Here is a 25,364-nt window from a genome sequence, read left to right on the forward strand (position 1 = left end):
TCTCTGCTAGGGAGCCATCTAGAATGCTACATGTCAACCAGACACAAGAACCCAGCCACAGTGGGGTTTTCACCATCAGTACTCAGGTCCTCCCACCACCGCAGACACTGAAGTGCAAGAACAGGCAGGGCTGAGGCCTCAGTCCTGTTCAAAGGGGTAGGAAGGAGCAGCAGGAAGCAGAGAGAGGCTTTTCCAGCAAGTGGGCAAAGAGCAAGAGAAAACAAGAGGAAGCAGACAGAGAAGACACACCCATCCCCTACACAATAACCCAGACACTGGGCCAGGCATTTTTTTCATGCATTCATTCATTCATCGCCCATTCACTCAAGAGTATGATGCCAATTCCAACTCAGGATTCATCCAGAGATGTTTGGTGCCAGAGATGGAAAGCTGGGCATAAATGACAATGTGCCCATCCTGGGGAAGCTTCCAGTTCAGCAGAAGGTACAAATGTGACCCAGATAACATAAATGTGAAATTGCAGTAGATGAACTCTACGGGGTGGGGGTGGGGGGCAGGAGCTGGCTGGGATGGCGTGGGGAGATAAGGCATGGAGTGGCTGTGCTGAAGACATGCCCTTTACAGTAGATGCCAGGAGTGGGCGTGAGTCAAAGGTGGGGACAGTGCTGTAAGATAATTCTGGTGAAGGCTCTGGAAGGATAGCAGTGGCAGTGCTGGAGAGGATGAAAAAGAGAGAAGGAAAGGAGAGAGAGAGAAAGGGAGGGAGGGAGAGAGAAAGGGAGGGAGGCAGAATGAAGGATACTTTCACTAGGAAATGGCTGGAGAAAAAGGGAGCGAGAGGTAGGAAGAGAAGAATCCACAAGGGTGGGGGTGTGAGTGGAGGGAAGAGAGAACACAGACAAGAATGAAAAAAAAGACCAAGTGATGAAGGTAGTGACAATAGAGGCTAAGAGAAGGAAAGCGAGAAACAAGAGAAGACAGAGCTAGAAATGAAATAAGTGAGATACATGCAAACAAACCCAGGGCACTGAGGAGGAAGAGAAAGGTATGGTGGGAAAGAGGTGGCAGGAAGGAGGCTGCCTGGAAGTGAGGGACTGGGGTGCGGGGAAGGAAACAGGCATCCGCTGGCACTGGCAGGAGGGGAGGGGAGGGAGGTGTAGGGTGCACACCAGCCTGCATCCTAGAGATGTGGGAGCACAGCTGGCCTTCTGGAGTGTGTGAGGCTCAGGGCCAAATCGTTTATCTCCAGTCCTGTGGCTCGCGATGGCTGTTTATATTTTTATTTTTTTTTTAAAGTTTAACTCCAGTTTACGAGGGGATACTCAGTGATGGATGCTTTTGCAATTAACTGTAAATAGCCTAGTCCTGCAGAAGAGACCCACTGACTTCCTCAGCCTGAGTGCTGGGTGCTCTGCTGGGGGAGGGAGAAGATAGGTCAGAAATCATCCATCACCAACATCTAAATCTCCAGCGCAGCAGACACCCAGACCTGAGGGTGGGCATGAGTGAGAGGCAGACCCAGCAATGATTCTCATGGCCACTGAGACTGTAGACCTTTCCCAGGGAAAGCCTCAAACAGTGCTTTACATGTGCACGTGTGTGTGTGTGTGTGTGTGTGTGTGTTGTGGCTTTTCAAAGCTATGAAAGCAACTTGGAACTGACTGACATGAATAGATTTCACTTTCTTTTCCCTTAGGATATATCAGGTTCCATGCTACATTTTAAAAGTAACTTAAGGAAAATTCATCTCCAAGTCTATGAGGAAGCTCCAAAGCCAATTTTACAGATCAGAAAACTAAGATATAAGGATGATAAATAAGTTACCTAAGAGTAAGAGCTGCCTGGACACGCTAGTTGCCTATGCTCTTTGTCCACCAGGTGGGTATAAGTCAGCAGAATCATTTTGTGAAGAAGGCTCATCCCTCCTTCCCTACTCCAGGGCTTTCCCAGCCACCTCTGTGCAGAGGTGTGAGGGCTGAGGCCTGCCACATGCCCTGTCCAGCTGCCATCACATTTGCTGGAGGACCCTCACTGCTTTCCAGAGCCTGGCCTGAGCCCCTGGATCTGCCCTAATCACTGGCCTGGAGTTCAGGTTTGCATCCAAAATTCTCTTCTAAAAATGCATTCTTGAACTTGCTACTTGCCCCTCCTCATCAAACACTCAGAAAGAAGGCATGGCAGGCACAGCTGACTGCCTGGAATCGGCTCCCCTCTCCCTTCAAGGCAAGTTCTACCATCAGAGTGCTGGGGCCTGGCCCCCAGGACCAGCCCTTTGCATGACCCTGCTTTAGCATTTTCCATCTCACACTGAGTGTCCACGTGAGAAGTATTTATGCATCAACACTGATCAACACTCTGCCCCAGACCCTGTCTAGAAAGTCCCATGTATCCTGTTGAGAAGAACCAACTGGAGAACTCTCCCTCTGGGCTTGGTGCTAGGGAAACAAGATTTTCTGTGCCTGGTTCTAGCCACAGACCCTGCAGGTTTCACTGCCGAGTGTGCTTCCTTTTGTATGTTGGGGACTAAGAATCTCTGACTTCAGTTGTCAGCACCGTCCATCGCTGCACCACCCAGTATGGAGTGCGTGACCCTGCACCATCCAACCTAAATGTTAACCATTATCCTTGCTCCTAATTTCCCTTCAGTCTGATTCTATCAGATATTTCATTTCTTGTGCTGGATTAAACAAACAAGCAAACAAACAAAACACCTGCATAGACTTAAAATCCCAGATCCTTTGAGAAATGAGGTAGGACAGAAAGGCAATAAAAAAGTGAGCTCAGGCAGAGAATATAATGACCGTCACTTATTTAGCCAGAGTATTGGAGGCCAAGCTGTGTTAATAAGATCAGGACCAGGTTGAAGAAGATTTAAGGTTTGTCACTGAGCAAAGAATCTGCTCCCAGGCTTCGTAGACCCTCTAGGTCTAGAACTTTCCCCTGGACTCCATTACCTTTGCTGCGGCGGCGACTGCGGTACTGCTCAGTGTAGAATGTCAGTTGGGTCTCGTCATCTGCCTCTGACCCCGAAGTGACCTTGGTTCTCCCAAAGCTGATTCCCCCTGTGAGGAAGAACAATTTGTCAGTTGCTGCAGGTCCCAAGAAGCTTGTTCAAGCCTTCAACCTTCCCAAAGATCAGCAACCTCACCGGCTTCTATTTGTGAACCCCATGTGACCCAGGAGTAGGCGTGGCTTGTGGAGGGAGTTCAGCCTGGGCAGGGAGAGAGCACTGGGTTCCAGTCATAGCTCAGAGCTACTTGACCTTGAGGAGTGACCTCACCTTTCTGAGCCCGGGGTTCTTTCTCCCTCAAATAGGGGTCTACTTTGAAGATCAAAGAGACAGGGTATTTAAAATACCTGATGGGCAGCACTGTATGGCTGGAGCTATTTTTTTGCTTTGTAGGAAGAGCCAACCTATAAGTAAACACTCTGGGCAACTTAATTTCACACGTATTGCAATCAAGTGCTTGCTATCTTTCAGGCTCAGAGTCAGATATGGGAGAGAAGAAGACAGATGTCACCAGGTCCTTGGCAGCCAAGGGATCAGAAACTAGTCAAGGACACCAATGAGACATAATGGAACCTTTAACCTTTTGATGCCTTAAGTTTATCAGATAATGAGATGCTGGAAATGTGGGAGAGTGCAATCCATCCCAACTTGGAAGACCAGGAATGTCTTTATGGAGGAGGAAGATGTAAGTCAGGGCAGGACAGATGAATGGGCTTCAGTGGTAGAAGATGAAGTTCCAAGGCAAGAGCTAGAACAATCCACGGGTGGGAGGACCCTACACATCCGGGCAGCAGCATCTACTGGGAAGCAGATGCAGTCCACAAAGTGGAAAGCTCTGAGTGCTACAGAGAGGACAGGGGACTTTGGGCATCATGGGAGGTTTCAAAGCAAGAAATTAGATCATCATGTGCAGTTGTCACGGAAGGTTCCAGATTCAAAGAGCTGGCCAACAGGCACAGTTGTCATAGAAGTTTCCAGAGAATAGTTCATCATGCATAGTTATCAAGGAAATTTCCAGAATAAGAGAATAATTCACCAACTGTGCATACAAGAAGGATATGACATTGGCGCACAGGGCTCAGAATGGATGCCAGGGAGGGTCAACAGGTAGGAGGCTCAGTGGTCCCCCAAGTGAGAGGAAAAGGGGGTCTAGCTGAGGCCCAGGGCAGAGAGATTGTGGAAGAGAAGAGTATAGCACAAGGGTTGCTTCAGAGACAAATTCAGAGGAATGTGGAAGCGCTCACATGTGATGAAGTTAATTACAAAAAGAGGAAGAAAAAAAGTACACCAAAATACTAAGAGGGGCTCATTCTGAAGGGAGAAATGTGTATTATTGTTTCTTCTCTATGGTTTTCTCACATTTTTACTTAGAAAAAAACTATAAGATGTGAAGAGGGGGACTAAAGGATGGGTTCTTTACCCCAGAAAGGACACAAAGTGGGGAGAACTTCAGGCCATGTTGGGGCTGTGTGCTGGGCAGGGGAAAATAGGGACTTTGGTTTAGAAAACTGTTTAGTATGTAGGCTTCAGGCACCTACATTAGAAGACTGACTCAAGACCCTAGTAAGTCATGGTCCTGGATGGAGAATTACGGACTGAAGGATGGGGGCATAGGGCATTGCCTTATTCTATAAATGTTGACTCTATTAAATCAAGCACCAGGCAGATCCAGTACCTATTCAAAAATTATATCCCAGGAAAAGGAAAACATACATTAGAGGGAAGTGTTGTCCAGTTGACTAAATAATTTGTTATGTTGTGTCCTCCGGGAAGGCACTTGAAATGATCAGCAACAGAAATGGGGCACACACACTCCAGTTACTGCATTCTTGCCAGCAACATTGTTAACTGACCCACTATGTACTGAGAAGAACTGTTTCTATTCCTGTGTATAATCCTCATCAAGAAGACTTCACAGGGGAGGGGCAAATAACAAACCACATAATAAAACAGAGCCACAAAACACGCATGGGCAACACTAGTTGTCGAATTCACATGGCCTGAGTAGTAGGCTACAGGGCTAGTCTGCTCAGTTCCAAATTTGGGTTGTCAAGCCTTCTTCAATAATGGTTTCCTTGAAATGACTCAAGAGGGAACCTTGGCAAAAGCAGCCTGTCCTTCCTTCGAGCATTGCCAAGGACTGTGCTCTGAGCTTAGCAAACATCATCCCATCCCAAACCCCTCGTACTCGCAGAGAGAGGCCTGACACCACTGTATAGACGAGGCAACTAAGATTCAGTAATGTGAGTTGTTAATAAAGAGCAAAGTCAGACTTGGTAGCTTACCTGATAGCTAGTCTCAAATTGTGGTTACTTGTGACAGTCTCTCCTTTGGTGCTCTGTAAAATGGAGTGTTAACCCTTGTCTCTCTTCCCCTGAGATAGTATTCTCTGATGGGTGGGTGAGTACAAGGGGCAGCGAAGGCTGATCTCTGTCTTCAAATATGTCTTTGACCAGGGTCTGTCCATGCTGCTGACGCAAACCTCTCCCATTACCTGCAACTAAGTGTTGGGCCTGGAGATGGCAGGAGACCCCAGATCCTACCTAGTGCAGTTCCCTGCTGAAAGGCTCACCTTTGAAATGGAGTGGCAGGAGCCCCATGGAGATGCTGGAAGTAGTGGAAGAGCAGAGGTCTCCAGAGGCCTGAAGCGCTCTTTAAATTAATATTTTACTGTTGCAGAAAAAAAAAAAAAAGAGGAGAAGGTAGGAAAGGATGAAGGAGGTGTCAGGGAAGGAGGGAGAGGGGATGGGATATCTTTGTTCTCTGTGTAATTCTCCACCAAGGGGAAAATGAAGGCGTCTGATGAAGCAGCAGCACTGGCCATACTTCCTGCCATGTCCTGGGCAGCAGAGGAAGAGGGAAGAATCTACTCCTGGGAGAACTCAAGCTCTGCACATGTCTCTTTTAGGCCAACCCTGTACTCGCAAGCATCCAATTAAATCCTCCCTTCCTCCTTTTTCCCTCGTCTGTATCTTCCCTCTTCTTTCAAACAAATGACCCATTATACTCATCCATTGTGGTGACCATGGAGGAGAGGATTCCAGCGATTCTTTCCCTAGTGGGACAGTTTAGTGGGGGTGTCAATCCTCATATAATAAGGAGAGCTCGCCCTTGCACAGCTCCATCCACTGCCAGGCATTGTGCTAAAGCGTTCGTGTGTACTGACTCGTTGAATCTTTACAATAACCCTCAGAGGCCAGGAACTATTTCCACCCCCATTTTAATGGATGAGGAAATGAAGGTACAGGGTTATTAAGTCAATGTCCCAGGGTCCCACAGCTTGTAATGGGAACAGCCACATGCAGATGCAGACAGAAGCTGCAGTCTAGCCCTGCTGTCTCTCTGCTGCTGGGCAATAAAACACAAGCAAAGACCTCGCTGATTGCCCACAGCCAATCCTGCAAGGAAGGCAGGATGGACCTTCTTTTTCAGATGAATAAATATCCGTCATCTCAGGGAGGTAGGGAGGAAGGGAGCGGGGTTTGAAATCAGGGCTGCCCACCTGCAGAGCCCGCCCAGTGGCTGAGATATCCTGGGGAGGGGTGTGCAGGTGTGAGGTGCCCCAGGCTTGCTTCCTCTGGTCTCACTTGAGCTCTGATGGGGCTCGGGGAGATCCTGCTCCCAAAGTCAGCAGGTCCAAGCACACAGACATCAGGCCCTTGCTACCCTCACAGCTCCATTGATCCCTACATCTGTCCCTGCCCTCTGGCCCTCAGGACCATTTCCAGAGAGAAAGCTGAGGCTCTGAGGCACTGGCCTCCACACACAGAAATCTGCTGCACGAATACTTGCCATGTGAGACGGTTTAGTCACAAAGTTAAAGAGGCCAAAACAAACAGGTAGAATCCAGATTATATTTTACTTCACCTGATATACCCCAATACTATCATTTTAACATGTAATTAACATCAAATTATTATTACCGAAATATTTAATGTATGCAGTGCAAGTGCCTAGCACTTGGAGAGAACAGTTCCTGAGGCACTTATACAACAGATATTATTGAGTATAATTAAGGGCAGGATCTGGGCATGGGAAAGAGATGAATAAGTCACAGGCCCACTGAGGGGTTGAGTTCTTTTTTTAAAATGTGACTTGAATGATAAATGGTATGGGTCGGATTCTAATAAAAGACAACAGCCACTGAAACTGCCCTCAGGCACTTATTCTAGCAGGTTCTATATTGGTTTAATTCCTGGTTCATGTAGCAGGAAGAAATGAGGATACTGGAGTGAGACGTGAGTTCTAATCGTAGGTCTCATGAATTAGTTGGGGGAGCTGGGACAAGGCACCTATCCTTTCTGGATTCATCTCTAAAGGGGGACGATGATTCTCAGCTCACCTGGTCACTATGAGGGAGATGATCTGCGAACGTTTAGCACAAAGAGCAAAGCAGCAAGGTGAGGGCATGTTTCTCATTTAGTCACTGCCTGTCTATGTTTAGAAGAAATGGTAATGCCTGTGGGTGGGGCGATCCCCTGGCTGCTCTGATATCTCAGGGAGGTGGCAGCCACCCAAGGCACATAGCCCTTTAGTGTCCACCACCTGAAGGGGCCACAGGCCAATTATGGACTGACTTGGAGATGATTCAGATGAACGGGAAATGGCCCCCTCTGCTAGCATTTTCATGTGAAATTGGTGATTTCGCACACTAAAGTGCAGCCATTAATTACAATGGGCCGCCTGAGTATGTCCATTGAGGGACCAAGGGAGAAGGAATGGTCAGATATTGCCAGGAACAATGGAATGGAGGGCCACCTCCTTGAGCCCATTCTATGGGTCTCTGGTGGTTGGTGGTGGAGGGTGGAAGCGGGTGGTGGGTGTGGAGGAGGGAGAGGAGGAGGGAGGAAGCAGGCAGAGGGATGCCGAACACAGAGCATGGTGAGGACAGCTACCCTGGGCAGCTGAAATACAGGGTCCAGCGGACATCTCCTGAGTGCTCAGACAGGTAAGGCTCAGTTCCACTGTGCTACAGGGCAAGCCAACACTCAGATTCACTGCTGCTTCTTCCAGATCACACAAATTGCAAAGGGCCAAGCCCTCCAATTTCAACTTGGCTTTTGTCTGATTCACAAACCCTTCGTTCTCATGAGAAGATCCATCATGACCCTCCAGGAAAATGCAAAGCCGAGCCTCAACGAGGTCACTACTTTCATTCCATTAGGGAGGCCATACTGAAAATAATGGGGAAATAACAGGTGTCGGAAAAGAGAAATTGGAACCCCCACCCGTTGGTGTCAGGAATGAAAAATGGTGCTGCCACTGCGGAAACAGTTGGGCAGTTCCCCAAAATTAAACACAGAGTAGCATAGGACCCAGCAATCCTGCTGGACATTATTTGAATAGAGAATTTAAAGAAATATCTGTACACAAAGGTTCCTAGCAGCACTATTTACAATAGCAAAAGGGTGGAGATATCCCAAGTATCCATCTACTTATGAACAGATAAACAAAAGGTGTCCATCCACACAATGGACTATTATTCAGCTATTAAAAGGACAATAGACATGTGACAATGGGATGAAATTTGCAAAATTTTGCTAAGTGAAGGAAGTCAGTATGAAAGGTCACATATTACACGACTTCATTGATATAAAACATCCAGAATAAGTAAACCTAAAGAGACAGAAAATACAGTGTTCAGGGCTGGACAGAGGGAGGAGAGGAATAAGGAGAGACTGCTAATGAGTATGGGCTTTTCTTTCGGGGTGATGAGAACATCTTGGAAGTGGATAGAGGTGATAGTTCCACAGCCTTGTGAATGTTCGAATGGGAACTGAAATACATACTTTAGAATGGTTAATGGCTAACTTTAGGTGAATTTTACTTCAACAAATAAAAAGTAAAAAAGAAGACACCCTCTTCACTTTGCATCACTGAGGATAGAACTGTAGAGTGGGGGGATGTGAGAGCTGGAAAGGCGGAGGGGCAGCTGAGACACAGAGGACAGAGTTGTGCTGATGGGGTCAAGTCTCAGCCTCCTGAGTCCTGAGCCCAGTGCTGGAGGACACAGAGGGTGGCATTTTCATCTGCCCTGGAGCCAGTGGTCACCTCCATAATGCCGACAACACTCACTCACTTGTTCATCCATCAACTATGACTTATCAAGGGCCCAGGCCTTAGCACACTGTTCAAGGCTCTGAGGATAAAGCAGTGCATTAACCAGAGGCAAACTCCCTGACTTCCCGGAGCTCTCTTTCTAGTAGGGCAGCCACGAAGACATTCTGGGCATGATGCTAAGCCTCTCTCTGGCCATTTCTCTCTCAATTTTGCTAAAAGATAAACTGAGGTAGTCAGAGGTATTTTAGAGGCTGTCCCGGGATCACAGCCATTTGGGATGGGATTGGGAATAAACCAGGGACCTGACCCCAGGTTGGCCGTGAGATGAGTCAGCCTTCAAACAACCTGAGAGTCATATTATGGGAAGGCTGGGCAGGAGGCAGGAAGCCTGGCCTCTGCTGCGCCTGTGAGGACTCACTCCTTGATCTTCTTTGCAACCATCAGACTTCTGACTGGGCTTCCCTATCCACAGCCCTGCTCTGCCTCCTCTGGTGGGCTTACGCTGCCTCTTGCCATCTCCACACACTCGCTATCATGATGGATGGTGGTGACATGTTAAATTATTCTGGCTCCATGTCTTCCTCGTGCCAGTGACAGCGATATTGCATTTTTAGATTGCCCAGAACTGCACCAGATAGAGAAATATGTAGCTTGGGAATGCAAAGTCCCATCTGACCCCCAACTGTCCGGGGAATACAAATAGTGCCAGTCAAGGGAAGAGGACAGAAATGGCTGAAACATCCCATGCCCCCTAAGCCACTCTAGTCCCAGCTGCTCTGACTTCTAGGGCTAACTGTGGATGGCCACAATCATCCGCCGCTGGGAGATGCTCTGGCCAAAGCTGCTCTGTCATGGGGCAGCTGCTATGGGCCTGGGCATTTTGCTCAGAGGAGTCTCTACACAGCATTCCTACTCCCCAGTGGGGAAACAGGCTGAGAAGCAGAGCTCCACGCCTGCTGTCACACAGCAGCTATGTGGCTAGACCTGGCTTTAAGTCCTGCTTTACTAACCCCCAAAAAAAGATTCTGCTGCATTCCTGGGATCTGCGTTGAATTTTTTAAACTGGTCTTTATTGTTAAATGTGTTTATAGTTAAGTATGACTAAACATGACTGTTTATAATTTTGGACCAAAATTGACCAAAGCCCATTTATAGGTAACTGATTAAAAAAAAAAGTGATGCCATCTCTCTCCAATAGACATTCATGAGGCCTTTAAATACAGTGGCATGAATCTATATTTACTGACACGCAAACTTCTCCATGATGTTGTGGGGTGAAAGAGTACACAGAGAAAATGCAAAGCTGGATTCCACTTGTGGAATTAACACATAGTTGCTGATATTTGGTGTGAAGGCCACTGAGTGCGTGTACTAAAAGGTGAATATATTTCAGCGTAAAAAATAAAAAAATAAAGAAGAGGAGGGCCTCCCCGGTGGCGCAGTGGTTGAGCGCTGTGCTGCAAAGCTGCCCACAGCCTCTGCAGCGCCTGTTCGATCCCTGGCTGCCGGCGAGGGTCCCACATGGCATGCGGACCTCTCCTGCCATGCCCGCTGCTCCCCTCAGCAGCGTACTTCGTCAGTCTGCCTGTTCTGCTCCCAGCTCTGGCTCTGGTGAATTCTCTCACCCTCCTGCACTTCTGACTGTACCCAGTGCTTGTATAAATACATAAATCTTTAAAAAAAAAGAAGAGGAAAAGTAAAAAATCATTCTGCAATGTTCATGAACTGAGGTTATGAACTAGGTTTTTAAAAGCATATGGCAAAACTGTAAGCACAAAATGACCATATTCTGTATGTAAATGCAGGCATATATACATACACATAAAAAGATAGCAAAGAGAATGTATTATGGGGCTTTAGTGGTTCTGCTCTCGGTAGTAATTTTAAAATTAGATGTTTATATTTTTTCTTCTTGCTGCTATCTGCATTCTATAATTTTCCTTCCATGATGATATAATGCTTGTTAATAAAATAAGACACTTAATAAAAATTATGCTTACTTTTAAAAACACAGATTCTCCTTATGGCTACAGTTTAAGCTCATTCCTCACTTGACCTTCACTACAATACTGCCATCCCAGAGGTGATTATCCCACCACTCAAGAGAGGGGACAGGTCAATTTATCCCCAAAATTTGCCTTAAAGAACTAAGAGGCAGAAGAAACTCTCTAATCAAGCTTAACTCAATAGCTCATAAAAGTAAAGCTTCACCTTCTACAACATTCCTGTGGGAGGCTGTGTTTTCCAAAGGCAGCTATAACAAAATCTCCCACCTCAGTCTCTTCTGCAATGTGACCTTTGCTACTTCCCCATCAAAGGTGGGTTCTAATTTCCTTCCCCTTGATTTGGGGCTCTCTTAGGGAGGTGCTGTAATAAAGAGGTGGCCAGGCTGTTTCTCTGCACGACCCTCAGGACTGGGTCATGGAAGGCCATGCACCTTTCATCTGATTCTCTTGAAATACCAACCATCTAGCCACTTGTTTCCTCTTTGTAAACCTGCCTCTGCACTGTGAAGTCTCAGTCAAATGGAGAGGCCTAGTTGAAGTGATCTAGTCAATAGCCCCAGCTGAGCCCAGCTTTCAAGACATCCTGGCCCAGGTGTCAGAACACCTGAGAGAAGAAGCATCTAGTTGATTCCAGCCTCCAAACATCTGTGTCACTCACAGATGTTTGAGTGTCCCCACCTGAGGCTCAGTCATTGAGGAACTAAGACAACCCATCTCCCCTTTGCCCTTATGAATATCTGACTTCTAGAGTTCATGAGCATAAAAGCTTGTGGTGGTGTGAAGGCATGACATTTGGGGTGGTAAGCTATGCTCCTTCCATTCTTACAAAAAAAAAAAAAAAAAAACACACGCCTTCCAAGCTGTCAGCCTATGGCAGCCCTGGGCAGCGGAAAGATGAACCAGGTATCCAGAGAATGAAGTCCTGTGTCCTTTCTGTCACCATCCACATTTCCTGTCCTTTCAGTCACTGCATGACTGAACAAACAGAAAACATTAACTTCTAGCAAAGGTTGCATAACACTTCATACCTTTATTTTCTTCCCAAAGACAGCAGCCCATTTGACCTTCACTATAATTGGATGAGATGAGCATTGTGATCCCATTAAAAGATGAGGAGACTTGGGATCAGAGACACTCAAGATCACAGCATTCATAATGACAGAGGAGTGACTAGGGTATAGGGGCAGGACCAGGGGACGTAATAGATTAAGAGATCATATCCGGATTTGTGAGGTTTGCCAGGAATTAAATTGGCTGTAATTTCCACTCTCCACTTTCTGTCTGGTCCTTTGGAATCGCAAGTCTGGATTATTCCTTACACCATATAACGGGCCTCTGCTATCTGAAGACTCCTGTGTGCCCATTAATAATCTTTCCATCCAAGCTAAATATTCCAAACACACTTAGCCATCCTTAATACCTTATGCTTGATAAAATTATGATTATTTTGGATTACAAAGTCAATACACATTTATCGTAGAAAATTAGAAATAAAAGGAAGGAAACACAAAGAGAGAAACAATAATCAAGTCAAGTATTACCATTCCCAACTGAGTTCCCTTATTTCCAATTTCTAGTTTCTAAGCATAAATTTATAGGCATACATTTTTACAACTGGGTTTTATTGTCTTGTAACTTGAGTACATCTTGTGAGCTTTGCTTTGTTTAAAAATATCTATGTATCTATTGATTTCATTCATTTATGTGAGAACAAATTTATGTCAGTTGGACTACAACTATATTGGACACTTTTACTAATATATAATTTACATATGATGTATATATCCAGATCTCTAGAGTTAAGTGTATATATATATGTGTGTGTGTGTGTGTGTGTATCTAAACCTATACCCAATAAAATGTTAACAGTGACTTTCTATGAATATTGAAATTTTGTTCTTTTTGTTTACCTTCATTTTTCTCATTTTTTTTTCAAAATGAGCTGAGATTGCTTGTGGAATTAAAATAGAACCAACTAAAATATGTCATATGTATTTTTCCATGTCATTAAGTATTCACCTCTAATAGTGTCTAATGCCTGAAATATACTCCACTGTATCAATCTATCATCATTTATTTAACCAGTCCCCTATTGTCTAAACTTTCTATTGCTTCCAATTATTCTTTGTAATACCGCATCACACATTACTAAAGATAAATATTTCTACACATTTCTGTGCATCCAGATGTAAACATTTCTTGAGCATAAAAAGACAAAATGCTGGATCAAAGAGGATTGATGTATTTAGAGGTTTTGATCCACATTGTCAAGATGTCCTCCAGAAAGGTTATCCCAATTTCACCTTGATTGGCTGTGCATAAGAATAACTATTTCTCTGTATCCTCTATTAACATCAGGTATTACATCATTGATTTCAAATCTTAGGGATTTTGATATGTTTCCCACATTTCAATTTCTTTGGGTCAGATTATTTCAACATACTCCAATTGGCTCAAGTCCCTTATAGATTTCGCGGTTCAGAACTAGACTTGATAACCAAGGTGTGATCTGACTCACACAGAGCAGAAGTGGATCATTCCTCTTGAACGCGAGAATGACAGTGATGTACACAGGACTGCTTCCACTTAACTGGCAGATGAGTTGTTTACATGTGCCCTCAGTTCTTTGTTCACATGCACTGCAAATAAATCTGGTCTTCGCCATCCTGTATTTACAGAATTGATTTTTTCTAAAAGGAAGTAAAGAACATTTTATACTACTAAATTATATCTGTATTTCAGCCCTTTCTTGTAGTATCTCGTGATATGGTTTGTCCTAAATCTGGGATCTCAAATTTTCACTATTCCCTGACAATAGGCCACCTATGAATTGGGTTTATACAAAAAGGAACAGAAAGCAAGAAAAATAATTTATTGTTACTAAGTGTCTACAATATGTCAAAACACAGGACTAAAAGTTTGTGCATAATAAAACTCTTTAGCTCATGTGAATATAATTATGTTGATATTGATATCCTTGTTTTAAATATTAAGAAATTGATGTTTGTAGGCATGGTCTTCGGCATGGTTACACAAGACTAACCTATGGTCCTTGCTATTCACAGTATCCCAAACCAGGTCTTCCCATCTATATAGAAATGACATCTGTGTTGAAAAGAACTAGATGGACATTAGGACTTGATAGCTTATGGCAATAGAACTCCCATCAGATTGATCTATGTCCCTTAATGAAAGTGTTTTGGCACCATGTAATAAAAATGAAACTTTTGACAATCCTATCAACACTCTATGATTTTACCCTATAGAAATTTCATTCAATAAGTATCTGTTGAGAGTCTATAAGGTGCTAGGAAGTGACAGAAACTAGGGAGTAAAACAGAAATACTCCTTCTTAGAAGTTGTGCTTAATTGGAAAGATAGACTGCTCAAATGAATGGATGCAAAATATATGAGATTTGTCAAATATCTCATTGCCATTAAGACATCTTACATCTGTGGCACCTCCCTAAGCTACCTGGGCAAAGAAGAAATGCAGTTCACGTGGCATGATTTATTCTTAGGGAACCCATGACGAATCTAGTGTTCACCAATTTCCCTCCCCTCAGACTCATTAAGTAAATTTCACCAACTCACCTCATTGTTCTTGAGAATCAAAATCAAGTGTCAAAAGTGCCTCACCAACCATTTAGGAGCAGGGTAAGAGTTGCCCTTCTTCAGAATTTTGCAAGTGTCTCTAAACTACTTTGATTCTTCCAAGAGAAAAACTATGTCTATGGTTCTGGAAACATATCATCAAATTACTTAGCCCTGGAAAAGTAATTTGTTTGTGTCTGGAGACGACTGAAACTGATGCAGACACTTCAGAGTAAGTTCACAGTGTCTCTGCTGTGTGCTAGAACTCTATTTCTCCTGAACCATCTTTATTCTCCCTTTGCTAGTTTTCAGATTTTTTTTCTTGATAAGTGACCAATCTGACAGATTCAGAATAAATTTAGTTTTATACTTTCATCTTGTAATAAGGTTTCAGTTGCTTCATGCAATGGGACAATCATTTTCTTGTTTTTATTGTTTCTAAATCAATTTTAAAAGCTGGTTTTATTTTTGTTTGTTTGCTTTCAAATTTTCCCGCCCTGTTTGACAAATTTGAAGTGTCAGCTTTTTCTGGTAGTATTTTCATAAATTTGGGCTAAATTGTTATATATTTTTGGACTTTTTTCTTTTAATTTCCTATATAAATATGCTTTTCCCTGTAAGTCTCCTAAATTCCTCCTTCACTGTAAACCTCTGTGATTATTTTGTTTGGGATTTTGTTGTTCAGAATCTTCCTCTCTGTCGTACATCTATTTCATTTTTAGAGTCTCTAGTTATAGAACCAGAAAAGTCTATACTCTGGTATTTAAATATTATGTGTGCATGTGTTCATAAATTCCTGGTTATGATTTTTCATCTTTTGAAGCAGAAATGCTGGGGCTTTTTTTGGTTTAATAATATCCAGTGCTGGCAAGGGTTTTATGAAATGATCATTTTCCTAAATTGTTGCAAGCTGTGCAAATTTGCAGGGCCCTTTTGGGAAGCAAGTTGGCATGATAAAAAGGAGCCTTAAAAATGCCATTCCCTTTTGACCCACTTTTGGGGATTCACCCTAAGGAAACCATCCCAAATATAGAAAACAGTTTATGCAACACTATACTCATTGCACTATTATTTATAAAAATGTGGAAAATAACAATCTTCATGTACAACTGGACATACATGTCTAATTATGTTGGAATATGACATGAGCCTGGATGACAATGAATTAGGTCTAATTCTAATTTTAAGAAAGGGGTGAAAAACATAAATACTATAAGAGTAAACTCATTACCATTGAAGATAGAACTTCTGCTTCTGATATGAAGGCATGATACAACTCCTCCCTCTAGCAGGGAACAATAATAAATTCTGGACAAAACATACACACAGATTATCTGAGGGCTTTGGGAAGGAGCTAGAAGCAGGTACGTATTGGAAAGCAGTTGGCACTTGGAGGAAGCATGTAGCAGGGTAAATTTCCCATCTTCCTATGTTGTCCTGAGCTGGGTCATCATTTCAGTAGAGCTCAGGGAGACCAAAAGACCAAGAGAAGTCTGCTGTCTTTCTGGATGGAGGGTGCAGTGGACAAGTCACAGATCAAACAAGGCCACCAGGGAGTGAGGAAAACTCCAGAGAAGGAGAGACCCACTGAAGGTCTCCCAACCCATGGACAATCTCTGTCACATCTCTGGATGACCTCCAAGCCACACATGTGTGACACAAACTCCCAGCAGCTCAGACAAAGGAAGTAACCAAGGTCTGTTCTTCTGCTCAACCCAGGCAAGGTGTGGGTCTAACCAAGTTCACTGCCTACATAAACCAAACACTGGCATTCTTTGAAAAACAGAATCCTAAAATCGTTATACAATAAATGCACCATTTCCAGAATTCAACCCCAAATTACTCTAGTGGTGGTGAAACAAGAGTTTTATCCTGAGGGGCAGACACTTAGCAAAGACGAAGCTTAAGACGGTCCAGATGGACAAAGACTTTAACACCACTGCTACCATTGTGCTCAATTAGGTAAAAGAGAAGACAACAAATAAAAATGTAAAAATTATTAACAGGAAAATTACACGCACACACATGTGTGTGTATATATATATATATATATATAAGCAAATGAAGATTTTAAGACAGAAAAATGAAAAAAAACACATGAAATTTGAAAATCACTGGAAGAGCTTAATAGAATGGAGATGACAGATATAATCAGTGACCTTGAAGATTAATAAAAAAAGTTCTAATCTGAACAAGGGAAACAGGAGATTTAAAAAATTAAACAGTATCTGAAGGATCCATGGATAATACCAAAAGTTCTAAATATAGATAATTGGAGTTGCAGAAGACAAGGAAAGAGAACAGGGTAAGAACTAAAACATTTAAAGAAATAGTGGCAGATTTTACCAAATTCAGCATAAGCTATAAGTGAGCGAATTCACAGAGCTCAGGAAACACCTGACAAAGTAACATGGGAAAAGAAAAAAAGTCTGTACTTATAATCAAACAGCTGAAAATAAAACATTAAGAGAAACCACACTCAAGCCATTTCAAGATGGCAAGAAAAAGCACAAAGATTAGAGAACTGAAAATATTGTTTGCAGATGATATGATTATTTAGAAAAAGAATCACAAAGAAGCCACACAATAACTATCAGAATAAGTGACTCTACTACGGTAGAAGATAAAGGTTAATATAAAAGGTTAATTGTATTTTTATATATAGGCAGCAAACAATTGGAAAATGAAATTTCAAAAACAATTTCATTTACAATAATACAAGAAATTCTAAACTACTTAATAAGTTTAACAAAAGGCACACAAGATCTCTTCAATGAAAATAGAAGAAAACTGCTAAGAGGGATGAAAGAGAACCTAAATAAATACAGAGATATACACCATGCTTGTAGATTGCTAGATTCAATATTGTTAAGAGATCATTCTCCCTCCCCCTCCTTCGATTTTTCTGTAGGTTAAGTGTAATTCTAATTCTAATTCCAGCAGGCTTTTTGGAGGGATATAAATTGACAAAGTGATTCTAAAATTTATCTAGCTGTACAGGTAACCTAGAAGAGCCAAGCAATGTAAAAATAGAACAAAACTGGAGGACATTTTCTACCTATTTTCAAGGTTTAGTATAAAACACAAGTAATCAAGACAGTGTTTTATTGGCTAACGGACAGGCATGTACAACTATGAAATGGAACAGAGAGTTCAAAATATACACACAACTGATTTTTGATAATTTGTTGAAAAAGAAAACGTTTTTCAACAAATGGTGCTGGAACAACCAGGGAGCCATATGCTCAAAGAAATGAACACAGATCCTTAGTTCACGCCACAGATACACATTCATTCACAATGGATCGCAGTACTAAAACTATAAACCTTCCAAAAGGAAACAGGAGAAAAATCCTTGTGATCCTGGAGGGGGAAAACTCTCTTTAATGAACATGAATCATTTTAAATTAAAAAAAAAATAAACTTGTCGGTGGCATTTATCAGATGAAGGCCAGCAACCTGTTCCCGGTTCAATGCATGACTCAAAAACACATTTTAGTCTAAGATAAATTGTTTCCAAATAATGCTCTTCTTGTTGGTCAGACTTAAGGACAGAGAGGGAATCCCAGCGGAATAAGTGTTCGCACTTCTCTACATTCCATGCATGAAATTGGAACAGAGACAATTCAATAATTTATCAGAAATTGTGTTTTTAGTAGAGTCATTCTTCCTGCAGCTATCTGGGGAACTGAAGCCTTCATTGATACACTGCATTAGCTCTGAATTGTTTTGTATATTCAAAATTCATCACATATGTATACATCATGGTGTAGCAAAAAATGATTGGATTGGGAGTCAGGATATTTGGAGTCTGAGTCTTGCTTCTTTAATTTTGTGTGACTTGGATGGTTTTAAACACAGTCCCCCACCCAATTCTCCAATATACCTCACACTGAGAGGTAGGATCTCCTCTCCTTGATTTGGGGTGTGCTTGCTACTGCTTTTATTAGGACAATAGCAAGGTGAGACAATGTGCTTCAAGATTTGGTCAGAGGAGGTCATGTAGCTTCACATGGCTCTTTTTGGGGGGTTGCACAGAAAGCAGCTTGTTCCCATTCACAGTAGTTATAGACACCTCAGAGACTATGATGTTGGGGGGGGGGCACTTATAGAAGCCTCAGAAAATAGCCCAGCTGAGGCCCAGCTACCAACTAGCATCAACCACTCACCATGTCAGTGGCTTATTTTGGATATCCAGCCCAGCTAGCCCTCAGGTGACTGTACCGCCCCCTGTTGTTTGACTGTAACCACACAAGACTCCAAGCAAAGACTGCCCAGCGCAACCAACCCAGCCCTAATTCCTGACCCACAAGACTGTGGGTAAAGTAAGAGTAGTTGTTTTTAGCCACAACATCAGTGACAAAAACTATATCATTGTTCTTGGGTGAGCCTTGTGACCTCTTTTAGATTCTTTAAGTCTTCCATCTCTAATGCCATCTACTCATAATACCATTGAAAGACTTTTAAAGAATGTGATCAATTTTGAAGGACTGATCAAATACTTGCAGTGTTGTTGCACTCATTTATTGATAAGCTTGCTCATCAGACTATTGAATATCTACTATGTGTCAAGTTCAGCTCGGAGGCTAGGCCACTGCAGAAGTGGGTATATGGGGCTGCTCCTTTCATGGAGATTAGAGGGAATAGTTGGGATTCCAGGTCTGATGTGTGGAGGGAGTGGGAGGCATGAGGGTGGAAGAAAGATCAGGGCACAAGAGACACAGAGCACCTGGATTTGCTCTGTAGTGAATGGGAGAAAACTGAAAGCAGAATGTGGGCAGCTGCGCAAAGTTTCTTGTGACCTCTGTCAATCCTGGTGAAACATAGGCACTTCTGAACCATGATGGAGTCACTACAGTGTTCATCTGCTGTGTGCCGTGAGACCACAGGACAATAAAAACAATAGGCAAACAGGTCATCAAGAACAAGGCTCAAGGAACTTCCACTTGAAAAATCTTTGTCACTTTGCACCAACATATTAGGAGACAAGGGCAAAGTACAGGATCTCAACATCAGCTTCTCATTCTGCTGAGTGCAAGGACAGAAAATGGCATGCTGGGAGGCAACAGTGGCAGTTTGGCTTCAGCATATCTGCCAAATCCCTCTTCTCCAATCAGGCTTGGCCAGGATTCAACACCACCCGGGCAAATACTGCTCTGTGGTCAGTGGAATCACTCAGATGATTGTGGCCCTCTGCATAAAGTGTGTGTGTGTGTGTGTGTGTGTGTGTGTGTGTGTGTGTGTGTGTGTGTGTATGTGTAGGGGACCAGGAAAATCCAGTTATTGGAAAAATAAAGCACTTTCCCATTCATGCCTTAAGTACATCCTTTTAACTTGATTATATAAGCAGAATTTGCAGGTCCTCTGGTAGCCATGTGTTTAGGGAGTGACATTAAAGAGCCACCCTGCAACCATTGGAGTCTCTACACCCATCAGTCTTTCCCTGCACCTCTTTCAGACAATATGGTACCACTTGAAAATGATGACTGGTGGTGATGGTGGTGATTTCATAGCAATTAAAGTCTCAGGATGAAGAAGAGAGACCAGGGCGAGGAGCCTTAGTTTCCCCTTCTGTGGGGAAGTTCTAGGACTCTGTGGTTGACACGTGAAGGACTCCATGCAAACACCAAATTTAATGAGCTCAGATTCAAGTGAAATGAACTAAATTCAATTTTTACTTGCATTCCTTTTTTCCCTTGGACACGTTGAGGGTTTTAAATAGCTCAGGGAGAGAGGGGAAAATAAAAGTTAGAAAAAGAAACCTGCTCTAATACACACTAAAGCTGTTTTAGGAAAGGGTTGAAAGAATCAGGACTCTGTTGGAAAAGGCAGAATTTTCCCACATTGTCTCAAAATGTGGACAGGAGCTTTTCTTCTCCCTTAGCTAGGTGTGGTACCTGATGCATGGTAGGTAGTAACAAAAACCAGTGTTCTTCTCCACTTCATACAGGTCTCTGCTCAAGTGCCACCTCCTCCAAGAAGCTCTCCATGACCAGTATCTGAATACCATGTTCTATTTTTCTTCACATTTATTGCTACATGAGATAAAGTGCTATCTTTTCCTGTTGCTTAAGAATAGAAAAGGGGTTAGAATCTCTGTCATCACCATACGCTTGACTTAGTGAAGGGTGTGACGCATAGAAGGCACTCAATAAATATTTGTGCAATAAATGAATAGACAATGCATAGGAAAACATGCACAAAGTCCAAAAGGTTAGAGCTGCAGGGAAGATTCCCCAGTATCAGTTCTGCCTGGCTCCTCCAGAGAGGAGAGCATTTGCCTATAGGTTGGGAAATCTCTTGCAAACACATACACATTTTAGGAACTTGCCTATGTGGTTCTATGAGAAAGTCTCCGGGGAAATGAAGGAAATGAAAAAAAAAAACGATTTTCATTTTGCAGACACAGTGTGTTATTTCCCAAATTGCTCTGGATTTCCCAGGAAATGGTTTCAGGTGTAGGGAACGAGGGCTAGGGCCAGAGCAGTCAGGACCAGTTGTGCTGACAGAGGAGTCGGGCCTGTTCTGAGGGAACACAAGCTTGGAAAGAGGCCTCCAAGGATCTCAGTTCCCCTCACCTTATTCCCTCACCTTTGGTTCCAGAGTTTTCCAAGCCACGGCCCATGACAAAGCCTACCCTTACCCATGCTGGAAAGAACATGTGCCTGGGACTAATTTGAGCTTAGCCTCTTCCTCACTGTGTGATTTTGAAAAAAAAAAAAATACTTAAATTATTTGGCTCTTTTAAAGTTATAAAAGTTTTACAATATGAGAGGTCAGAACTCTGATTCCTGCTCCAGCAGCTCTTTCTGAGATGAGGTATTAGTGGCTAACACAAATTGTGACTTGTCTGTTACCCCTACTTTCCCTGGCAGGAGACAGGCTGACTTCAGAAGCTTTTCTGTGGGTGGATTGTGGGTAGAGTTTGCCAGGTGGAAGTGAACAGATGAGAGCAGGAATGCAGACAGGGTGATTCCCTAGCATGCACAGCTCCACTTCACATTCAAGGAAGTGACTTGAATTCAGAGATTATGTAATTGTGAAATCCTGAACAATTACAAAATATTTTGGCTCCTCTTGGATATGGGGGAGGGGCACACAATCATGAAACTGGGAAGGTGGAGGCTCATAGGAGAGCTAAATCATGTCTGTTTGCGAACAGCTGAGCGTCCCACCTTCCCACACACGTGCCCTCCACTTCCTGCAAGAGGAGTCATTCTGTTAAGCTGGCAAGGGTTGCTGAGTATCTAATTCTTGCCCAGTTTCTGGTCCAGAACCCATTCTCAGACCCAAACCCACTCACGAAAGGCCAGCCTGGCTCTCCTGTCAGTCACAGCGCCACAGCAAGTCAACACAGTCATAGTTCTTCCAAGACCTGTGGCCAAAGATTTTAGGTAACCATATCCCCAGCAAGAGGAATAGCCTGATTTTTCAAAGATGGCTGAATGTGAGGTGACATTAATCCCAGGCACTGAGGGCTCAGATGGGGGGTGATGGATGAGCCACCAGGAAATAGGATGGAGTTCAGGCCAAGGTCCAACTCACGAAGACATGAGATTTTCCCAATCCCTGGAGGTATAATGTATATCACCATCACCCCACTGTTTCTGTGATCTCCGAGTAAAACTACAGAAGTGGGGAAAGAAAATGGAGGCATTTACATTCCCAACCAAGAGAGGAAAGCAAAACCAACATCTCATCCTGAGGGTAGTGGGCATGATAAGTGATCTCTTAAACCCAGAAGATGCAGGGGCGGCGGCCTGCAGTGTATCTCCATTGAATTCACCTACCCGGTCCCTTAAACATGCAGACAGGTCCAGGAAGATGACCGTGAGCAATCAACCTCGAGCCAATTGTAGGCTCAATTGGACCTGCCAGATGCGGTGTCTCCACTACATCAATTAGCACAGCCTTAGGTACATAGTCTGTGGTCACTGATCTGGAAAATAAGTTTGCTTCCATTTCTATCTAGAAAGAGGATTGAAAGCAGTTTTCATGCATGTGGTATGGGACCACTGCACACCCACAGCCTGGCCCCAGGGCTGTGTTAAATGCCCTGATCTTTACCACAGCTGTCCAGAGGGGAAATGGCTCACCTGGGCATTTTGTATAATGTCACACTTGCCCACTCTGTTGATGCATCAGGCAATTGGGAACAGCTGAACAAAAAAGGGGAAGTACCTTTAAGTGTTTGATAAGATATATGTGTTCCAGAAGATAGGAGATAAGTTCTATGAAGAATTGGAGGCGTTCCTTATCAATGTAGATTTTAGGGTTCAGTGGTCTATGGCATGCCATACACCTGTGCTCAAATAGAGAAGGGACTCCTACATCTTATATGTCAAAACTCCAGGAAGAAAGCCAGATGCTGGGGGCCTCCCTGGTGGCGCAGGCAGTTGAGTGCAGTGGTGTGGTGCTGTCTGCAGCCTCTGCAGTGCCAGTTCGATCCCCGCTGGCCTCGGAGCAACCCACATGGCAAGTAAACCTCTCCTGTCTCCCCCGCTGCTCCCCTCAGCAGTGTATTCAGTCAGTTTGCCTGTTCTGTTCCCCACTCTGTCTCTGGTGAATCCTCTCACCCTCCCACACATCTGGCCTGTACCCCGGTTCTTGTATAAATAAATAAATCTTAAAAAAAAAAAAAAAAAAGCAAGCAGAATGCTGGCTGGCCCCTTGGCTCTGCAAGCAGCATATTACACACTGAGGAATTCCTTGACCCTTATCTCCAGTGCATGGTTGGCTGCCAGCTTGGAGTGGGGGTGGGAGGTCCCAGAGCAAGAGAAGGCTCTGCAAGGGATCAGGCTATAGTGCCAATGATGCCAGTTGCCCCACATGATCCAGACCCATTGCTTGACTTATGGGGGTATGAGGAGACTTATGAGGGACTATGAGGTGCTTATGGCAGGTACCAATTAGGAGACCCATAATGTAGCACCCCACAAGTGTCTTCAGTAAGGCCATGCCATCTGCAGCAAAGAGGAAGAGAGAAAATTCCAGGTTTGCTTCAGGGTTCTATTGTGAGACCAGGAAGTCAGAGCTGCCCACCGTGAGCTGGATTCTCTCAGGCCACCAAGTCACAAGGAAGATTGTGGTCTCATTATAAAACAGAAATGGCACATTCAAGATCAGGTCCAAATAGGGTCAGGTCCAAATAGGGTCCAAATAGGGACAGCCCAGATCCCATGTGGTTTACTTTTCTGTGCTGGAACTTTCCACTCACTTTTTACCCATGGCCACCTGGGGGTAGGCAGGGAAAAAGCCAGGCTGGATTGACAAATAGATACTGACCCTGCATAGGAATATAAGCTCAATGGGGACACCTCCAAGATGCACCTGCCACTCACTGTGTGGGAAGGAGAAAGCGTCAAGTAAGCCCTAACTTCTGCATGACCTGAGTGGCCAGTCAGGGACTTGGCACAGAGACAGCAAGATCCCTTCCCCTTGCTCGCTCAACACCAACCCAAACAACAGCCTGCACGCTGTCAACAAGGCATGCCCTATGCCAGGGTATGGTTGTCAGTGGAGGGTTTATGAAGCAGAAGCAAACAAAGACCACGGTTAGTGCTTCACTCACACATTGCAGCTCAACACCCCACATGAAACTCAGCCCAGTTCCCTGGAGCCTGCTCACAAAGCTTCGAGAGCGCCAGCCCTTTCAAGCTGGTCTTGATGGCTGGGTGAGATAAAATAGGAGCAAAAAACAGACACTAGAGGAACGGACAAGCTCCAAAGGGGCTGGCCTCAGTGTTCTGCAGGGCCCCGTGCCCTGAAGTTCCACGATAAAAGAATCAAGGATTAGAGAGGCTGTCTCTCAATAACACAGCAGCGTCACCCAGGAAGCTGAGAAAACAGATTATAGGCTCCCCCAATGACGGGACCTGAGAATCTGCATCTCTATCAAGTTCTCAGGGAGTGCCCAGGTTGCCTGTCAAAGAACTGCCCTTTGAGCATCGCTGTAGGGCAAGTGGGATGCAGAGTAGGACCATGGACAGGGTCTGAGCTCCCACTCTGTGCTCTAGGAGCTGGCTTCCAAGAGGGAGTCCCACACTAAGTGCCTGGGCTTCAGGGGTTCAGCTTACCTGGATTCAAATCCAGGCTGTGCCACTGACTGGGTATGTGACCTTTGGCAAGTAGACCTTGCCTAGACATCCTCAATTTTCTCACCTGTGTAGAGGTAGTAGTAATATGGACCTTACGGGGACACTGTGCATATTTAATTAGATGTAGTGGAAATAAACAGGCATGGTGACTGGCACACAGTGAGCCCTCCGTCAATAAGGAAACAGAGACAATGGGTATTACTAATGTTTTGTAAAGTGCCAACCAATGTAAAAGACTGTATGTTCCTGGCATCTTGCTTATTTTTCAATTCAAATCCTCTGGGACACAGAGTAGTAACGTGAGAAGTGAAGCAAGGAAGAGACTATAATGGGGGCTGTAACACCTCCTATTCTCCGCTACCCACCACTCGCCTCGCGTTTCCTGAGCCCTCTTCTCCAAGGTCGGCTTGTTTCAGGTTGAACCTTGGCTTCCCTAGGAATACACTTCCCCAGTCTAACCTGCAGTGCCAAGTAAGGGTGAGCAGCCATGTTCTTAGCTCCTATTTCTGTAATAAGCCTATCACAAATTTTTGGGTGAGCTGAAGTAACCCCAGCTGTTAGCAGGTTACCTGGCATGTAACACTGGCACAAATAGTATTTATTGGAATTGGGCTGAGTTTACAGAAATTAAGAAGA

At 43.9% G+C, this 25,364-nt stretch overlaps 1 protein-coding gene across 3 annotated transcripts in view; it reads right to left on the bottom strand.

The window, feature by feature from the left end:
- ASTN2 (astrotactin 2) overlaps positions 1–25,364 on the bottom strand; it is an 834,050-nt gene that overhangs the window by 552,100 nt on the left and 256,586 nt on the right. For all 3 annotated transcript variants that reach the window (XM_054689531.1, XM_054689530.1, XM_037494593.2), the window contains one exon: positions 2,916–3,023. In XM_054689531.1, coding sequence (XP_054545506.1) covers positions 2,916–3,023 — 108 coding nt within the window. The remainder of the gene's footprint in view (positions 1–2,915; positions 3,024–25,364) is intronic.

Source organism: Talpa occidentalis, unplaced genomic scaffold, assembly GCF_014898055.3.
Source record: "Talpa occidentalis isolate TD23 unplaced genomic scaffold, MPIMG_talOcc4v2.1 talOcc4.7, whole genome shotgun sequence".
NCBI lineage: Eukaryota > Metazoa > Chordata > Mammalia > Eulipotyphla > Talpidae > Talpa > Talpa occidentalis.